Source organism: Canis lupus, chromosome 4 (assembly GCF_003254725.2).
Source record: "Canis lupus dingo isolate Sandy chromosome 4, ASM325472v2, whole genome shotgun sequence".
NCBI classification, from domain to species: domain Eukaryota; kingdom Metazoa; phylum Chordata; class Mammalia; order Carnivora; family Canidae; genus Canis; species Canis lupus.
In genome coordinates, this window is record NC_064246.1 from 8291118 (window position 1) to 8310037 (window position 18920).

At 45.8% G+C, this 18920-nt stretch overlaps 1 protein-coding gene across 1 annotated transcript in view; it reads right to left on the bottom strand.

Moving 5' to 3' along the window:
* Positions 1-18920, bottom strand: part of TRIM67 (tripartite motif containing 67) — a 49291-nt gene that overhangs the window by 15592 nt on the left and 14779 nt on the right. Inside the window, exon 2 of the mRNA XM_049108934.1 lies at positions 684-779. Coding sequence (XP_048964891.1) covers positions 684-779 — 96 coding nt within the window. The remainder of the gene's footprint in view (positions 1-683; positions 780-18920) is intronic.

Here is an 18920-nt window from a genome sequence, read left to right on the forward strand (position 1 = left end):
CTTTTTCTTAGCTCTGTCTATTGTTCTCTACTTTCCAAAATTTCTACAATATATAGTTTTGCCTTTTATAATTGGAAGACAGTAAACCCAAAATACAGTGCTCTTGCTGTAGGATCTTTCTTGGTCTTAAAGAATCCTTCTGAAGTCAGCATGGATTCCAACCTTGTGTTGTGGGCTGTGCTCTCACCCCCAGCACCCCAGAATATGTCTGGAGATTGGGCCTTTTGAGAGGTGATTAAGTTAAAATTCAGTCATGAGTGTGGGCCTAATCCAAGATTAAGAACGCAATGCCTGTGGTCCCTCCTCTCCATGCAGACACTGGAATATTTCATGGATTCATCATCTCTATGAACCAGTCCTCCATGCATGCACATTCACATAGAGCATATGCATGTGCACTCTCCCCTACAGACAGCTCCTGAGGCCAGAGACTGTGCCTTATTGATCTGTGTTGGGCTCAGCATGTGACACAGCATGGGTGCTCAGTAAACACATTGATTCAGTAAATGATGCATTGATATATCGATGCATTTAATCAATGCGTCTGAGGCTATGCAGTAGGACCATTAAAACTTCTATGTTCATCATCAATAAAATGCTAGCCAGAGGACTTTCCCTTTCCTTTTGCCACTTCTCATCTGTTTCCTACACAATTTCCCTCCTAGTGCTGGAGCTCTGCTCACCTGGATCTGCTGCAGGATGTTCTTCAGCTGGACCAGAAACTCCTTTGCTTCTTTTGCCTTATCGGAAACCCCATTTAAGGCCTGGGACAGTTGGGCCTAAAAAGATATCACGTATTGCAAAGGAAAATTAGTGCAGTTTGTACTGCACCAGAAAGGCTGGCATGTGTGAGAGGCTAGGGTGGATCCCACATACCCACCATCCTCATGCAGGCAGAGACCACTATTAACCCACAAGCCTTAACCAATTGCTTATTCCTCCAGCAATGGTGGATAAATGTTGACTGACCTATACTCTCCTGCCTGGACCCCAAAGCTGGATAGAGGTAAGGAGTGTTCAGATAATTGGTTGAGGCTGACAGGTCTGCTCCTGATAGTTGCAGAACCCAGGACCAGAAGGCAAATAGAGCCCTCTCCTCCCATGGCAGTTCTATCCCTCAAATGTTTAGGTATGGACATTTCAGGCCCCAGGTCACCCCACCCCACCCCTTTTTGGTTCTTTTGGCGTGGTAGACAGGGAAGAGGCCTGCAGGGCCTAGAAATAGGCTGGAGCCATCTGGACTGGGAACTCTAAGGCATCCTCTAGAGGTGGGATACAGGCTCTATGGCAGTCCCCCTTAACCCTCAGGAGCTCTCACCTTGCAGGTGTGGACAGAGGAGGGCCAAACAGGACATCAGTCCCACCAAAGGTGGAATTGCCAGCCCAGAGGGAATCTATGGTCTTTAGCATCAGGCTTCTTTTTTTTTTTTTAATTTTTATTTATTTATGATAGTCACACACAGAGAGAGAGAGAGAGAGGCAGAGACATAGGCAGAGGGAGAAGCAGGCTCCATGCACTGGGAGCCCGACATGGGATTCGATCCCGGGTCCCCAGGATCGCGCCCTGGGCCAAAGGCAGGCGCCAAACCGCTGCGCCACCCAGGGATCCCCATCAGGCTTCTTTTTAACAAAATGCATACACACACAATTGAATTTGTCTTCAAACCTAGCTACCACAGAGACTGATGACCTTGACTGTTAAACATATTAAATGAGTCACATTTTTCTAATTAAAAAGCTGAAGATGGAGCCAGAAAGGTCAGGGTCATATCCTGCCCCTCCCTTGCTTTCCTGACGTCTTTGCTCAAATATCACCTGGTTAGTGAGGCCTTTCCTGATGACCCCATAAAATAGCCCTCCTCCCTTGCCCTGCTTTGTTCATCGCTATCTGACAGTTTCCAGTTGCTTGAATATAAGCTCCCTAGCACAGGGAGCGCTGGTTTGTTCACATCTAGAAAGAACGCCTGGCACATGGTAGCTTTACAGGCATATTTGTGGAATGAATGAATCAATGAATGGGATTCTTTAGACCATCCCAGGATTCTCAAAGTGATATTCCCAGACCAGTAGCATCAGGGTCACCTGTCACCTGGGACTTTGCTTGAAATGCAACTCCTCTGGCCCCACCCCCAGGCCTGCTGATCAGACTGGGCATGAAGGGCCAGGAGCCTGTCTTTTATGAAGCTCTCTGAGGGGATCTAATGTAGTTTGAGATCCACTGAACTGTACAAATGCAGCCTGGCTGAGCATTTCTCAGGAATGTGGTCAGTGAAGCCATGGCATGCAAGAAACGACTCAAGGAGTCATGTGGAAAGAGAAGCAGGGAGCCTCAGACCTAGGAAGCACCAACACTCAAGGTGAAGGAAGCTGGGGTTTGGGCTCTGCTCAGAGAAGATTCTCCACTGCCTTCCCCATCCCTACCCCTGCCCAGGGGTTTAGTCTCCTCCCACCATGGCTGGCCCAGGGTGTGCCTCTTCCATCCTCCCTCCCTCCCTCCCTCCCTCCCTTCCCTCCCTCTCTCCTTCCTTCCTTCCTTCTTTCCTTCCTTCCTTCCTTCCTTCCTTCCTTCCTTCCTTCCTTCCTTCCTTCCCCCCCCCCTCTCTCTTTTAATTTAAATTTTAGTTAGTTAGCATATGGTGCAATATTGGTTTCTGGAGTAGAATTCAGTGACTCATCACTGACATACAACACCCAGTGCTCATCTTAGTACTCATCCCCAGGATGTGCCACTTTCTACTGCAAGTATTTATGCACGAAGACTAGCCAATGGAATTTATGGAAATGACAGAAGGCTTCTATGTCTGCTCGGTCCACTTTGGCAGCCACCAGCCACACGTTGTACTGAACATTGAAGGGCAACTAATGTAACTGAGGAGCTGCATTTTAAATTTTATTTAGCTTAAGCTTCAACCCCCACATGGAGGTGGCTACTGTTCTGGACAGCACAGATCTCTGCATCCATCCTTGGAGGGGTGTGGGTCCTAGGATTAATGAACCCATCCCCAGATAGCTGCACCTGCAAAGGAGACTGAGAAGTCAGCATTGTTCATGGGCCCCAAGGGGATCTTTAACAACAGGGATTTTATTTTATTTTTTTGATGATTTATTTATTTGAGAGAAAGAGAGAGAGCACATGTGAGTATGAGCAGGGGGAGGGGCAGAGGGAGAGGGACTCTCCAGCAAACTCCCCACTGAGCGTGGAGCCTGATGAGGGGATCAATCCCAGGACCCTGAGATCATGACTTGAGCTGAAATCAAGAGTTGGACTCTTAACTGACTGAGCCACCCAGGCGCCCCCAAAACAAGGATTTTAAATTGAAGTTATCAGTGTCTAAAAAGTGTAGCACTTCCTTCCCTATTCTGCTCTCCCAAAGCATGAGGCCTACAGAGGCTGCACCAGTTCCTTCCCCAAGAAGGGGCCCATTTCCCATTAACCTATAGTATCCTTGATGCTGGGCGCTTTGTCTTTTGTTTTTGCATTTCTAGCCAGTGGTGCTGACATAAAGTAGGGACTCAGAAAATGCTCACTGGCTGATTAAAAAGAGCAGAGTGATTGCTTGCCTGGAGGTACATGCTAACATAGGACAGATCCCAGGAGCTCCATCACTGCTGCTTGCACCCTTTGCCAGTGAGAAGCCCTGAGAGGCTGCCTCAGTGAGGGTCCTCCACCTTCCAGCTGGTATTGGTGCCCGCATGGCTCTGTCCCCACTCTATCCAGCCAGTGCCAGCCTCCCAGCAGCCCAAACCACCGCAGGGCCTGTCCACCTGCTTCCTACTTGGCAAGTAGACCAAGGAGTGTGGCAAGGGGCCCAAGAACAGAGTAGTTTTGAAGGACACCAGTGACCTTAGACAAATACTCAGCTCAAAGGGGCTCCAAGGGGATCTTTAACAACAGGGATTTTAGACACTCAGTAGACACTGCTAGCAGGCCCACCAGCCTTGCTGCCTGACCTTTCCTGCTCCTTCTTCTCAATGACCACCTAGAGAGGATACCAGAGCACAAACCATCTGAGGGCCCAGCAGTGTGCTCATTTGCATGAGGTCTCCAATGCCCTGGTCTGTTGTTCCTCCATGGGAGAATGCCTGATGGCCATGTAAGTGCTGGGGAGGGAGGGCATTGGGGCTGGTCCTGCAAGCACATACTTGTACTTTTCTTGACCTCGATTGCTCCTTGTGTGAAATGAGCACAAGTTACCTCAACTGCCCAGAGGTACAGCATTGTGAAAACTGGACCTGGGTGTTCAAGTGGAAAGGGAGAAAACGTTTTTGGGGTGAAGGTAGAAATCATTTCTCAAGAGACAAATAAAATCTTAAAAAAAAAAAAAAGTATTTCCAAGCTGGGTCAAACTAACTGCTTCCTAGCCCAGCATCACAGCTTCACCAGCAGCTCCAAGGAGCAGCTTCTAGGTACACAGGACAGTTCTCTGCCTTCATCTTCCATTCTGGATGGTGGCACAGTGCATTATAATGCATTAGGCATGAGGACTCTGGGCTACTATAGTTCAAACCCTGGCTCTGTCACCAGTTAGCTGGGTTTCTTCATTTCTGTGTTCTACAGTGCCCACCTATAAAATGGGAAAGACCTCACAAGATGTCATATGTTTATGCTTAGTAACATAACACAAGCATTCTCGAAATCCTCTTTAATTGTTCAATCCAGGCCTGTCATATATGAATTGTTGTGGACTGAGTGTTTGTGTTCCCCCAGAATCCATATGTTGAGGCCCTAACCCCATGTCATAGTACTTGGACGTGCTTTGGGAGGCAATTAGGTCATGAGGGTGGAGCTCCCATGATGGCATTGGTGTCCTTAGAGGGAAAGACAGGAGAAATATCTTACTTTCTCTCTCTTCTTGTGCATGTACCAAAGAACAGAGGTTTCAATAGGAACTGACTCAACCAGCCCCTGGATCTTGGACTTAGAGCCTCCAGAACAGTAAGAAATGAATCTGTTGTTGAAGTCACTTGGTCTATGGTATTTTGTTATAGCAGCCTGAACAGACTAAAGCATGAATTTATTTAAATTATCTAGCTAGTCCCTAGAGTGGGGCTCCCTGCTCAGCAGGGAGTCTGCTTCTCCCTCTCCTGCTGCCCCTCCCTCCTGCTTGTGCGCTTTCTTGCTCTCCCTCAAATAACTATATTTTTAAAAATTGCCTAACTGGAATTAAAAAAAAAATTTTTACTTATTTATTCATGAGAGACACAGAGAGAGGCAGAGACATAGGCAGAGGGAGAAGCAGGCTCCCTATGGGGAGCCTGATGTGGGACTCGATCCCAGGACTCAGGGATCATGACCTGAGCCGAAGGCAGACACTCACCCACTGAGCCACTGGGCTCCTGCCTAACTGGGATCTATCATAGTTTTGGTTCAAATGGCCTCAGAGATAATTCTCCTATTTGTCATGGTCACTCCTAAGCTGCTTCCTTTCAAACGCGGTCTTTATTCGCTAACATCACGTTACCAGCAGGAATGCAGGAGGTTAGACACCAAGGATGTAGATACGGCTCAGTTCAACCTCTCATTTCACACACAGAGAAACTGAGCTTCTAGTAAAAGGTGACTGTAAAGGAGTGCATGAGTGTGTGAGTGTATGGTAAATGGTAGAAGACACACCCTGTGGGGGTAGTATGCCATACGCACCACAGACACTCATTAAACGCTTGTTTTGTGAAGTTGCCCAAGGTCATACAGTTTGCTAGAAGCCATCTTGTTTGAACGTAAAAGCCCTAAAACTCTGTGCTCAAGGAGTTTTAGGAAACTATTGTCCTTAGGCTTGAAGGGGGTGGGGACATAAGATCCATGTTATTATTATTTTTAAGATTTTACTTATTTATTAAGAAAGAGGGAGAGCATGTGTATGCGTGTGCATGTGTGTGCAAGTCAGGGAGGGGCAGAGGGAGAGAGAATCTCAAGCAGACTCCACACTGAGCACTGAGCCCAATGTGGGGCTTGATCTCATGAACCTGAGATCATGACCTGAGCAGAAATCCAGGGTCGGACCTTTAACTAAGACACCCAGGCTCCCCGAGACCCCATCCTATTATAATATCTATTTGTGTGCATCTAACATCATCTACTGAAGTTTGAGGAACATTTTTTCCATGAGTTGGGGAATCTTTCCTTTTAGTGCTATAGACCCCACTGCTAAATGAGAAAAGGCAAGGCCCTCAGTGGAGCCATTAGTCACCATCTACTAGGGTGTGAGGTGGGGCTTTGAGTTCAGTGCTGTCCATATGCACTGATGGGGGCTATGCCCAATTACACGCTGAAGATCATCACTTAAAAGTAATGCCAGAAAATTGAACCCTGCATATCCAAGTAACTTCCTGACCATTGTCTCTCAAACACAGCTCTGAGCATGTCATTTCTTTCTCACCAGCAATCTCCACCTCCCCATTGAATCAAGGTCCAGCCCCTAGCTCAATGTCTAAGGCTCTGGATGTTGCTGCCCTCTCTAGTGTCACCTCCCAGCGCTGCCCATGTGGTTTCTACTCTTAGGTCAAATGGGACTCAGCCACCCCTGGGCTTCTGTCCTCCCCACCTTGACTCCTGCAGTGCCTTCTGCTTCATAAGAAATCTTGCTCCAGTTTTGCTTGCTGTTGCCTGTTAACATACCATTGATCTGTAAAGACCCTTCCCAAATGCCACCTCCTCCCGAAGCTTTTGCTACCTTCCCCAAATGAAGTGTCCCCTTTGATCTCAACAGGTCTGGCTTCTAGGATGTAGCTCACTGCCTTTGAGACATGTGGCCCAGAAGAAGTGTAAAGCTTTCCTGTAGGCCGATACCAGGCCCCTGATGCCTGGCAAGCTTGTCCTGTGCATGTTGTGTGAATAGAACCATGCCTTACACCTAGAATGTGCTGCATAAATATCCGTGTCAGTGATTTTGTTCTAGATTTTGTCTGATTAGTTCCCTTGAGCTATGCAAGACTCAATTCTCCCACATGCTGGGCATAATTAAAAAGGCCGTGTGGCCACTCTGAACCTACTGTTTCTAGGGCGCAAAGCCCCATATGGTACTGGGCACTGGCAGTCTGACCCTGCTCTGCTGATCAAGATGCTTTTCATGACTTCTGGGCATTAACTCTTTCTAGTTAACTGCCACCACTGATCCACCCAAATGTAGTCATATAAGGCAGGATTTCAAATGTCCTTCCATACCTGGCTTCTGCTTGAAGGCCAAGCATTTTTCCACCTACTCCTGCTCACTCCCTTTTCTAAGTGACCTGCCAACAGCTGAAAAAGCCCTTTCCCATAGCATTACCCCTTCTCCAGCTGGCGGAGAGCAGCTGTTTTCCAGTCTTCTCCAAACTGCTAGCCACAGGCTTTAAGAGCTCAGTAACCAAATAAACAAAATTATCCTAGTGGTCAGCCTAAATTGAAGCTTGAAAACACAGAGGTGGGCCTTACTATTGAAATAGATATAGTGACAGAGCCGGGGATTGGAAAACCTAGCACTCCACTCCCTGAGGACAACTCATAGGAGAGGCAGGTGTATGGAGGTTCTGGGTGAGGGGCAGGGATTGACCCACACAGGTGCTAAGATGGGAATGGGGACACCCCCTCTCTCCAGTGAGGTAGTGGCAGCCAGACTCCCAGATTCCTTGATCCCATATGATCTCTCCTTCCCAGTAGGCTCCCAGGACTCAATACCCATCCCCAAGGGGCCAGGTCATAGAAACTTTGTTCCACAGAGTGTGAAGGACTGATGCTACGGGGACAAGATCCTTAGGCAGAAGTCCACTTAGGGAAAGATCAGACCACTATTTGCTGTGAGGGAAGAAATGCTGGGTGGCAGGTCTCTTCTGTGTTTACTGTGGGTCACATGCTAAGGGGACCCCCCCCCCAGTAGCAGAAAGTATATTTGGTGGAAGAACTAAGCAACCAGGGGTTACCTAGGAAGCTTCTTTCCAGTGGATGTGGCCCAGATTTGGAGGGCCCCCTGAGGCAAAACGGCATAGAGGATCAGCTCTGTCCTCACTGACTCCTGTGTTTCTGGCCACTGAGCCAGTAAGGAGGAGACATGGTATTTGAATGGGGCTCTAGATGCTGATCCAGTGCTCTGTTCTATGAGCCTGCCACCTCAGAACCTCTAGATGGAGGCTGCTGGCATGGCCCTATCCACACTGAAAACCTGTATCTATGAAGACAGCAACCCTCCCTACTGACCCTCTACCCCAGGGCTGATGTGAAATAGGAGAATACTCTGAGGGGATCTACCTTTCCTTTATTTCTAGACTTATTCAGTTCCCCTGGTTGTGAGTTCTTAGGGTATATTAGTTTCTTATTGCTGCTATGATAAGTTACCATAAACGTAGTGGCCTGAATCAATACTGGGTGTATTCTCTTACAGTTCTGGAGTCTTACAGGGCTAAAATCAAGGTGTCAACAGGGCTGGGTCCTTCTAGAGAATCTAAGGGAGAATCTGTTTCCCTGACTCTTCACTGTAGAGGCACATGCTCTCCTGGGTTCCTGGCCCATCCTCCATCGGTCAGCCCCTTGCTGTGGTCCTCAGGTCTCCTACTACTAACTCTAGCCTCCTCCTTCCTCTTACATGGACCCTCATGCTGACATTGGATACAGATGAGTCATCCAGGACCATCTCCTTATCTCAAACTCCTTACACCTGCAAAGTCCTTTTTACCATATAAGGTCACATAGTCACAGGTCTGGGATGGGATGTGGGTGTCCTTGGGGAACATTATGCAGCTTGCAACACCTGGCAACTGAATTTATCCTTTCCAGTGTGATCACTGGAATGTTCAATGTCTGCTACTTCAGACATACTCTTGGGGTGAGGTCACGTTGGGTGTATTCAGTGTTCTATTCCCAGCTCTGAGCCAGGTGCCTGGCACATCATAGTGACCAGAAATGGTGCCTGACTGAAGGCCTGTTTCCACTTGAGTCCCCAGTTCCTTCCTGAGGTCACAGGGCAGGTATCAAGACAAGACCCATCCATGGAAAACCTGTCCTCTGAGGCCAGAAGCAGGGGTTCTACTGAAAGGGGTGTAGTTTTTGTGCCTCAGGACACATTCTGGCTGCCTGAACCCAGCTGCAAGTTGTCTTCTCTTACAATGCCACAGCTCTCTGACACGGGGGACATCCCACTAACAACAAAAGGATAAAGAACAACATTCACTAAGCACCAAACCTTTACATGCCTAATTTAGCTGATTCCTCACAACCTCTTAGGGACATGCTATTATTATCCTCATTTCATAACGGAGAGGACTGAGGCTCAGAGACTTGAAGTAGTTTGCTCCAGATCACCCAGCTGGAAAGTGGTGGAGCCAGGGCTCAAAACCAGGTTTTTCTGAACCCAAAGCCCATGTGCTTAGCTCATGCTGCTTTCAGATACTCAACCAACATGGGGAAAAGAGAAAACCTGATCTTACACCAACACTCCTTGGAGGCAGGGCTGGTGGGCTGGGATTGTCCCTTATCTCTGGCTGCAGCTTTAGGGTTTTGTTTTTTTTTTTTAAGATTTTATTTATTTATTCATGAGAGACACACAGATAGAGGCAGAGACATAGGCAGAGGGATAAGCAGGCTCCCTGCAGGGAGCCCAACGGGGGACTCGATCCCAGATCCCAGGATCACAACCTGACCTGAGGGCAGCCATTCAACCGCTGAACCACCCAGGAGTCCTTGCAGCTTTAGTCTTGAACAGATCCCTGCCCCTGTCATTCTGCTTGTTCAGGCTGCCTATCTGCCAATATCTCAGTTATTTGTCAGACCTGAGCTCCATTCTCCACTCCATGAAAATTTCAAATATGCAAGGGCCATAGCAACTTTCCAGATGTCAAAGTGACGTTCCCTTCAGCCTGGGTGATGTGCCTGCACAGCCGCGCAGCCTTGTGGCCCACCCTCAGGAGAAGGAGATGCTGAGCAGTATTTATTTCCCAGTCCAGTCCTACCCTGGGGGCGGGCTTATTGGGGAAAGCAGGAGAGCAGAGAGTGCACCAGGTAGGTATATGAGAGAGTGGGCGTGTTGTCCCCACACCTCATTTAACATGGGTCCTAATGCAATTGAAGGGTGGGAGGGATTATGTGGACACAGTCATAGAACATAGCTCTCAAAAAGATGTTTCTATTTATGATCCTGACACTATTTTCCATGTGTGGGTTTTCCCCGCACACCAAGCAACACCAGCTGAGTGTCCTCCAATTCAACTCAATACCTAGAGATAGCATCAGATCCCATAGGTCAAGAGTTCAGTCCTACAAGACTGTCCACCACCCATTTTAGATGCCCATCTCAAGCTCACATATTACTTGTGCTTCTGAAAGACTGGCTGTGGATCAGAAGTTCCCAGGACCCCCTCCTTGGGTTTGATTAGTTTGCTAGAGCAGCTCACAGAACTCAGAGAACACTTTACTTACTAGATTACTAGTTTATTACAACGAGATATAACTCAGGTTTGGTTAGATGGAAGAGATGCCTTGGTAAGGCTTGGGGAAAGTGCATAGAATGTCTATGTCCTCTCTGAGCTGGCCACTCTCCCCAAATCCCCATGTGTTCACCAACCAGGAAGCTCTCTGAACCCCATCCTTTTGCGGTTTGGTGGAGGCTTCATTATAGAGGCATGATGGATTAAGTCATTGGACACTGGAGATTGATTCAACCTCCAGCCTCTCTCCCTTCCCTGGAGGTTGGGTTGGAGGTGGGGAGGTGAAGTGTAGGGGTAGGGTGGGGAGGTGTGGGTGGGTGGGACAGAAGGGCCTAACTCTCCAGGCACAAGGCCATCTGTAGGTTACCCAGGGGCTTCCCAAAAGTCACCTTATTAATATAAAAGAAAACTTTATTGCTTTTATCCCATAGGATATTCTAGGGTTTTAGGAGCTCTGTGCCAGGAACTGAGATGAAGACCCTCATCTATTTTATTTATAGATGGCAATATCATACTATCACATCAGGAGGGTATATGAGGCAAGAATAGGGAGGTAGGGGTGGGGCATGCAGGCAGCTCAACTCTAGAAGAGCAAACAGACAAGAGGACTTGCTTTTATCTGCGAAGGGCATGCCCAATGACTCACTCTGCTCTCACTAGAACTAGATGTCCCTCATCCTAACCAGGGGCCCATTTGCAGCAGGTCTCCATGGGGAAGTGCCACCAGTACTTCTGTACATATCCCGGCTCAGAGCGAGATTGGTGTCCCTACTCCTCTGCTGTTGGGGCACTTGGCTTCCTCTTGACCTGCCTTTCCCACACCCCTTCCTACAGCCTGACACCCTCTTGGGAGACAGTAGAAAAGGGACATGTATTGAAAAAGGAGCTGGGTATTCAGCAAGCATTTGGTAACCTCACTTGACACAGGGGAGGAGGTTGTGAAATGGGGTTACATGGACCACAGGGGGTTTCTCCCACCTTTTCATCTTCCACTCACTAATAAGGTGTTGGTTTTTTAAATGTGTGGCTGATGGTAATCCCTACAAAGGGTTAAAAATGCCTGAAATCCTCTGATTTCAGAACAGCAATAATAGAGACATGTGGGATTCACTTAAGAAAATGAAAAGGCAGGGGCTCCAGGATAAGCAGAGAGATTACTTTCCAAGTACCCTCCTGGGCCCTGATCCAGTAAAGCTCCTGGCCTACCCTGTCTGGCTCATCCCAGCTTCATGGCCTCTTCCCTGGTGGGAGCACCTGAGATCCACTCCTTTGGGCAATTTTAGATTTTCCCCATTACAGATGAGAAAAATAGAGCCAGGAACCCTTCCAACTTCCTTCTTTTAATTTCCTTAGACCCCTCAAAAGTAAGCGGATGGAATGGAGAGAGGTCTAGGGGAAGAGGAGACTGCTTTTTAGCAGAGAGGTTTCAGATAAAGGCTATGTGAAAGTGGACAACAAGAATGGATGCAGTGTAGCTACATGTCAGCTGGCTAGACTCAGAAATCCCTGCAGATGGACATTTCCACCGAGCCAGCCACTCAGGCTTTGGTATATGGGCAACAGAGACTGAGGGGCTCTGTTCCCCAGGTCATAGTTCAGCTTCATATTTACTGAGACCCTGAGAGCAGAATAAGTGGACCCTTCAATCTGCCCACCACGTGCTCAGAAGCCCTGCTGAGTGCTCACCCAGGGACCCCTAGAAGTGGACTTTGGAGTCAGGGTCTGAATGCAAACTCTAATTTTATGTGACTGAGTTTCTTACACTTTCTGAGCCTTTGTGTCCTTACCTGTGAAATGGGGTAATGATATCCACTCCACAGGGCTGTCTCAGGTTCATGGAAAGCCCTGGGTTTAGGGGCCAGCACTCTACTAATAAGACCCCAGAGGGATCCCTGGGTGGCGCAGCGGTTTAGCACCTGCCTTTGGCCCAGGGCGCGATCCTGGAGACCCGGGATCGAGTCCCATGTCAGGCTCCCGGTGCATGGAGCCTGCTTCTCCCTCTGCCTGTGTCTCTGCCTCTCTCTCTCTCTCTGTGTGTGTGACTATCATAAAAAAAAAAAAAAAAAAAAAAAAAGACCCCAGAGAGGCTTCTCCAGAAATTGCAGGAACCATAGTTTTCCTGCTGTTTACCATCCAGATCTTCATAATAGAACTTTAATTTTGCTTTGAGAAATTGCCTTTTCCCCATGGGGTACAGTCTAGTGGGACTGGAGTCGGCCCTGATACCATTGCCTTCACCCCTACAAGGAGCAAACACCGCCTGATCTAGACCAGCAGTATGCCAGCTACTTGGAATTTGAAACTGAGCAAAGGGACAAAGAGACTAGAAAAATAAGCACGTGTTCTGTTGCTCCCTGTCCAGACTCCTGGTAGTAGACTATTCCTGTCGAGCTTGCTTCTTAGCATTGGAAAAGCCTGCGGAGCCAGAATGCTGTAATTGAATCCTGACCCACATACTCTGTGAGCTTGGGTGAATCATTTCGTCTTTCCCTGCTGCCATTTTCTCAGCCATGAAAAGGTTGATAATGGTGGTAGCTACTTTATCGTGTTAAGTGACTTCATACACGTGAGAAGGTGAGAACAGGCAACACTATGCGTGTGCTCACTGTTGTTATACTTTCAACACCATCTTTTAAAACTCTCACTGATTCCACGAGTGCTCAGAAAAAAGTATTATATTTCCAATAAATTCTCTTCAAGTTAACCAGAGTTTATTTCTTTTGTTTGCAACAAAGAACTCTAACTGATTTAGTGGTTAGGAGGCCAAACAAACACAAAGATAGCTATGTTATAATTCATGATTCATGCTGCACCTTGATGAATGCCATCTTTATGGAGGTGGTGAGGCGAGAGGCCTCTTTTCCTTTCTAACCACGACTCATCTTCAGGCTAAGACTCTCCAAATGCTGACAGCTTAGGAGTTCTCCATGAACTCCTGCCCCCAGGCATGCAGGGGGAGCAGTCCAGCCCATCAACTGGGATCTGGAAGCTGCCAATATTGATAATGTCAGAGTCCCCAATCACACTTCCTGGCTAGGATTTAATGCTGAGCTCAAAAATAAGAAGAGGCAAGCCTGGTGGCTGATATCACCAGGATGTGGCTTCCAGTCATTAGATAAACCCGTGGGCACACAGTTCCTTCCTATTCTGATAAGGGGGGTCAGTTAGTGCCAAATGACCCTCAAGAGTGCACATGTGCAGGAACCAGACTCAGAATAATTGGAAAATTCATGCCCCGCTGGGACTTGGGCTTGTCAGTTCCTGTTGCAGTTAACAGGCAAAGGCAGCAGCTGGTACCACCTTCCAGACACAAACCACCTTAGCACAACCTGTCAGGCTGCTTCACACCTCTGCACCTTTGCACTTGCTGTGCCCTTCTTGCTTGCCAATGCACACAGTTGTCATTCAAAACTTGGCTCAAGTGTCCCTCCTTCATGTTGTCTTGCCCTCCAACCCCGACCCTCCCTGAGTCTATAGATGGATCTTTTCTGGGCCTGCATGCCACCCCACACTTCATTATATTACACTGTCATCCAGTCTTTATTTTTTCTTCTGCTAAACTGAAGGAGGATGGAGACTCTGCTTCATTTTTTATTTTTAAGATTTTATTTATTCATAGAGATAGAGGGAGAGAGGGGCAGAGACACAGGCAGAGGGAGAAGCAGGCTCCATTCAAGAAGCCTGACGTGGGACTGGCTCCCGGGTCTCCAGGATCACACCCGGCTGCAGGTGGCGCTAAACCGCTGTGCCACCAGGGCTGCCTGACTCTGCTTCATTTTTATATGAACTACCAGGGTATAGTCAGTATTTGTTGAATAAATGATTTTTTTTTTTTTTTAGTTGACAATAAGACAGGAAAGTTTACAAAGTGAACCAAGGATCAGATACAAGGACTAGAACTCTATCTTAGCTTTGAATCTGACATGCAATATGATATTAGAATGATCACGCAATTCCCTTTTTACTCTTTGGGGTAACTTACTATACAAAAGGATTATATGATTCTCATTTGTCATTAACCACATAGAGATATTATGAGGAGAACATACGTATTGAGGTATACTATCTCAAACTATCACTTTTAAACTTGCTCAGGAAGTGCTACATTTATGTTTCTACCATCGAAGAGTACATGGATTTTATACAAACTGGAACTATCCAGAAAAAGGTTTAGAGAAAAAAAGTTCAAAGAAAACCAAATAATAATAAAAAACAATTTTGGGATGTCTGGGTGATGCAGTTGGTTGAGTGTCGACTCTTGGTTTCAGCTCAAGTCATGATCTTAGGGTCATGGGATTGAGCCCCACGTAGGGCTCCATGCTGAGCAGGGAGTCTGCTAGTGATTCTCTCTCCCTCTCCCTCTGACCCTTCCACCCCATGCTCTCTCAAATAAATAAATAAATAAATTTTTTTAAAAGACATTTTTAGTCATCTCTGAATAACATGTCCTGTTCCAGGAGTTATACATGTGACAGGGAGTATCTCTCTATATAGTTCAGGGGATCTTGGGAAAAAGCCCAAATTTCAAAAAAAAAAAAAAAAAAATTCAAGTCTAAAAAGAAACCTAAATAAGGGTCTGGTAGAGGACACCACTAGGTTTGAAAAGTGTTTCCTCAATGTTATGCAATCAAAGGAAAAGAGAAATATTTTGACCAAGAAACAGGGCAAGTCTCAGAAGAGAGACAAAGAATAGTGAAGTGGAAAGAGCGGGGTTGTATCAGACAGCGTAAGCTAGTTAAGCTATCATAACAAACACCCCAAACATAGCTCAAAAGCTTCCAACAGCAAAGATTTACTTCTTGCTCACACAGAGTGCTCACCACAGGTCACCTGTAACTCAATTTCGTATCGTCTTCATTTCAGGATCCAGCTAAAGGAGCATCTCACATTTGAGATGAGGAAAAGGAGCTACAGCTGAAACACATACTGACTCTTGGAGCTTCTCCTGGGAGGTGATGCATATAATGTCAGCTCTCACTTCATTGGTGCCATGAGTTACATGGCCCAGCCTTGTATGAATGGGGTAAGAAACACAACTATCCCAAAAGGAGAGCAGAAAGTACTTTGAAGAAATAATAAAATGTAGCAACGTGATGTCGGGAATCAGGCTGACTTTGTCTTTCCTTTACTAGCCATTGGCTCTTGGGTGAGTTTTTACTCTTCTAGAGTCTATTTGTTGGGGATTATAGTGCCTACTTCTTACTTATAACAAGTAAAAACAAACAAACAAAAAAACCGGAACGTGTGCCTTTTTTTTCTTCCTTTCCCCTGGGTCACCAACCCCTCCTTCTACCATTGCCTTCTTTATCCATCCTCTACCCTCCTTGCTGCTGACTTCAATGCAATGGATTTGACAGGAGTCCCGTACAGCTTGGGGCAGGAAAGTATTTGAGATACGTATAGAGACATATTGTATTTATCTATCTAGCCACTATTAAGGTAATTTGTGTGTGTGTGTGTGTGTGTGTGTGTGTGTGTGTGTGTGTGTTATACATAAGTTGTAAGAGTACAGGTGATTTTTCACATTTTTCTTTACATCTTTGTATTGTCTGAATTTTTTAAACAATGAGCGTTCTTCTTTTACAATCAGAAAAAACAGGGCAGCCCAGGTGGCTCAGTGGCTTAAAGCCGCCTTTGGCCCAGGGCCTGATCCTGGAGACCCAGGATGGAGTCTCACATCAGGCTCCCTGCATGGAGCCTGCTTCTCCCTCTGCCTGTGTCTCTGCCTCTCTCTCTCTTTCTGTGTCTCTCATGAATAAATAAAATCTTTAAAAAAAAGAAAAGAGAAAAAAACACTAAATCTATTTGTTGTTGTTGTTTTTTTTAAAAAGCACATTACTAAGTAAGATCACCTTTGAAATCTCCATCCTGAACTGCTAAGCAATTTTACAGCTGAAAACAAACAGCTCCATGCTCTTTCCCCCAAAATACCTTCTAATTCAGGATATTTACATGTGAGAACAATGTCCTGATGCAGCAATTATATATATATATATACATATATATATATACACACACACACAAATTTATATATATATACACACAATTTTATATATATATACACACATATATATATTGCTGCTTTTATTTTTTAATTTTAATTCTAGCATAGTTAATATACAGTGTTAAGCAATAACATTTATTATGGTAATCCTGAATGATTAATATTTTCAATATAGTTACTTTTGGTGATTATCATGAGGACTCATGGGAAAATTGTAGGGTTGGAAAGTTGTAAGGGTGAAAAGTTGTAAGGATGAAACCTGCTTCTCCTGCATTCTTCTCCATCTTTCCTAGGAGTCTTCAGAGCCCTGCAGATGTCCAGCACTGCCATCTAACACCCCTAGCCCTCCCCCAAACTACCCCCCCCAACTCCAGGACCTTCATTGCCCTTGACCCACAACTGGAATCTAAATCCCCACACCCATAGTGAGCCTGGTTTCTGCAACATCTGGAGCAAAGCCATTCAGTGTGGCTGAATATTTTCAGAGGGCTTCAGGAAACAATTGGTTTAATCTGTCTGGATTTGTGCTTTTGTCTTTCAATTGCCAGCTCTTTTTTGATTCATTCCTCTACCCAGATTGACTATGAATGTTACTGTGTGCCATGAGTTGAATTGTGTCCCACACAATTCCGATATGAAAATCCTAATCTCCATTATCTCAGAATGTGACTTATTTTGGGGTTATGGTCATTGCAGATGTAATCTGTTAAATTAAAATGAAATCACAGTGTAGTAGGGTGGGCCCTTATCAAAGGTGTCTGATGTCCTTATAAAAAGGGGAAGATTGGACACAGTGACACACACACTTGGGGAGAATGCCACGTGAAAATGGGAGTTCACAGCCATAAGCCAAAGAACCACCCCAAGCTAGGAGAGATGCCTGGGACCCATCCTTCCGCAGAGGCTTAAGAGGGAGTGTGGCCCTGCTGGCATTTTGATCTCTGATTTCTAACCTGCAGAATAGTGAGAGGATGCACTATGGCTGTTTTAAGCCACTCACTTGTGATCATTTGTTTCAGTAGCCCTAGCAAGAAAATATATTATGTATACTTTTGTATCCTGCCACATATTATTTCATATGTATTCACTGCATGGAATCATATCACACACATTCTGTCTCACATCATAAATATGGATATCAGGGAAAGGGAAGCAGGTCAAGTTTCTGGTACCTTCAGGAAAGTGGGGGACTATAATGAATGAGTGCCTTAAAGGTACAGTAGGTACTTTACTTACTTCATCTAAGCTCGTCCCACACCAGCCTCTCCAGGGTGAAGAAACAGGCACAGAGGCATCAGAAACTGACCCAAAGGCACAGCTCCAAAGACTTTTTGATTTCAATTCACATCTTCCCCATAACTTTAGCCAGTGAGGGACCAGACGGTTGGTGCAGGTGATCCTGGGATGGATCTCTCTAGATATCCATTTAATGTGATGGTGTGAAGTGGTCCCATCCAACGATGGCACTGCTTCTCAGCACTACTGCAGGAGGACTCCTGTGATCCACCTCTGCCCCGGTGCCCTTCCACACCATACTTGACCTTGACTTTCATGATAATAACCATGGCATTAGTGGATTTCTTCTACTGAACACCTACGAGGAGGTGTGTACTGCCTTGAGTTCTTCAAGCACATTATCGCATTTAGTACAAAGTCATTCCATGGCAAGTGATAGAGTTTTAGGACTGTTGTCTCTAAAATGAATTTTTTTATTCCCCACATTCTACTGCCTCCACAGCATAAAGATTTCAGTAATGTCACTTTAGTAGATTTCTGCTCAATCTAGCCTCTGGACAAGATGTAGCAGTGTGTAAGTGAGGTATGGAATTGTCGAATTGCTATACTGTGTACCTGAAACTAATGTAACACTGTATGTTTGATTATATTGGAATTAAAATTTTAAAACTTAATGAAAAAAAAGTCTGGGTAAAGTCACACCGACACTTCCAGCTAGCTTCTGTCATGCCATGAGATCAGCTCACTGTTTCTGAAACCTCTTAAGCATAAAATGAGAGAAGGAAGTTCCATGTTAATGAGTGTAGATGGCTCTTTTCAATCAGGGGCCCAGAAATATGCAAAATATGGCGCCCCCCCCTTATTTTCCATACCATTGGTTGGAATGCCCCTCCTTCATGAATCACTCTGTTCCATGATTCACCATGAATTAATAGGAACTGTGCTGGAATAGTCATTTGTGGTATTGTTGTTAGAATACATTTTGGAGTTTTCACTATTCTTTTATGAAATAAATGTTTTTCATGGCCTCTTGGGTGCCAGCTACCCTGCTGGATACTGTGAATACAAAGATAAATAAGACACAGTTCTTGCTGTCAAGAAGGTCAAAGCAGAGTGTTATTTATGCATGTGAGGGATAAAGTTGGTTAAATAAAGAAAGACACCTGGTAAGTCTGTTAGCTGCAAGACACCATTGATTAATAATATAAATAAGATATAAATAAGAACAATCTAATCAAGATGAGCTAGAGTATTAGAAGGAGAGTCTATAAAGGCTCTGAGAAGACTC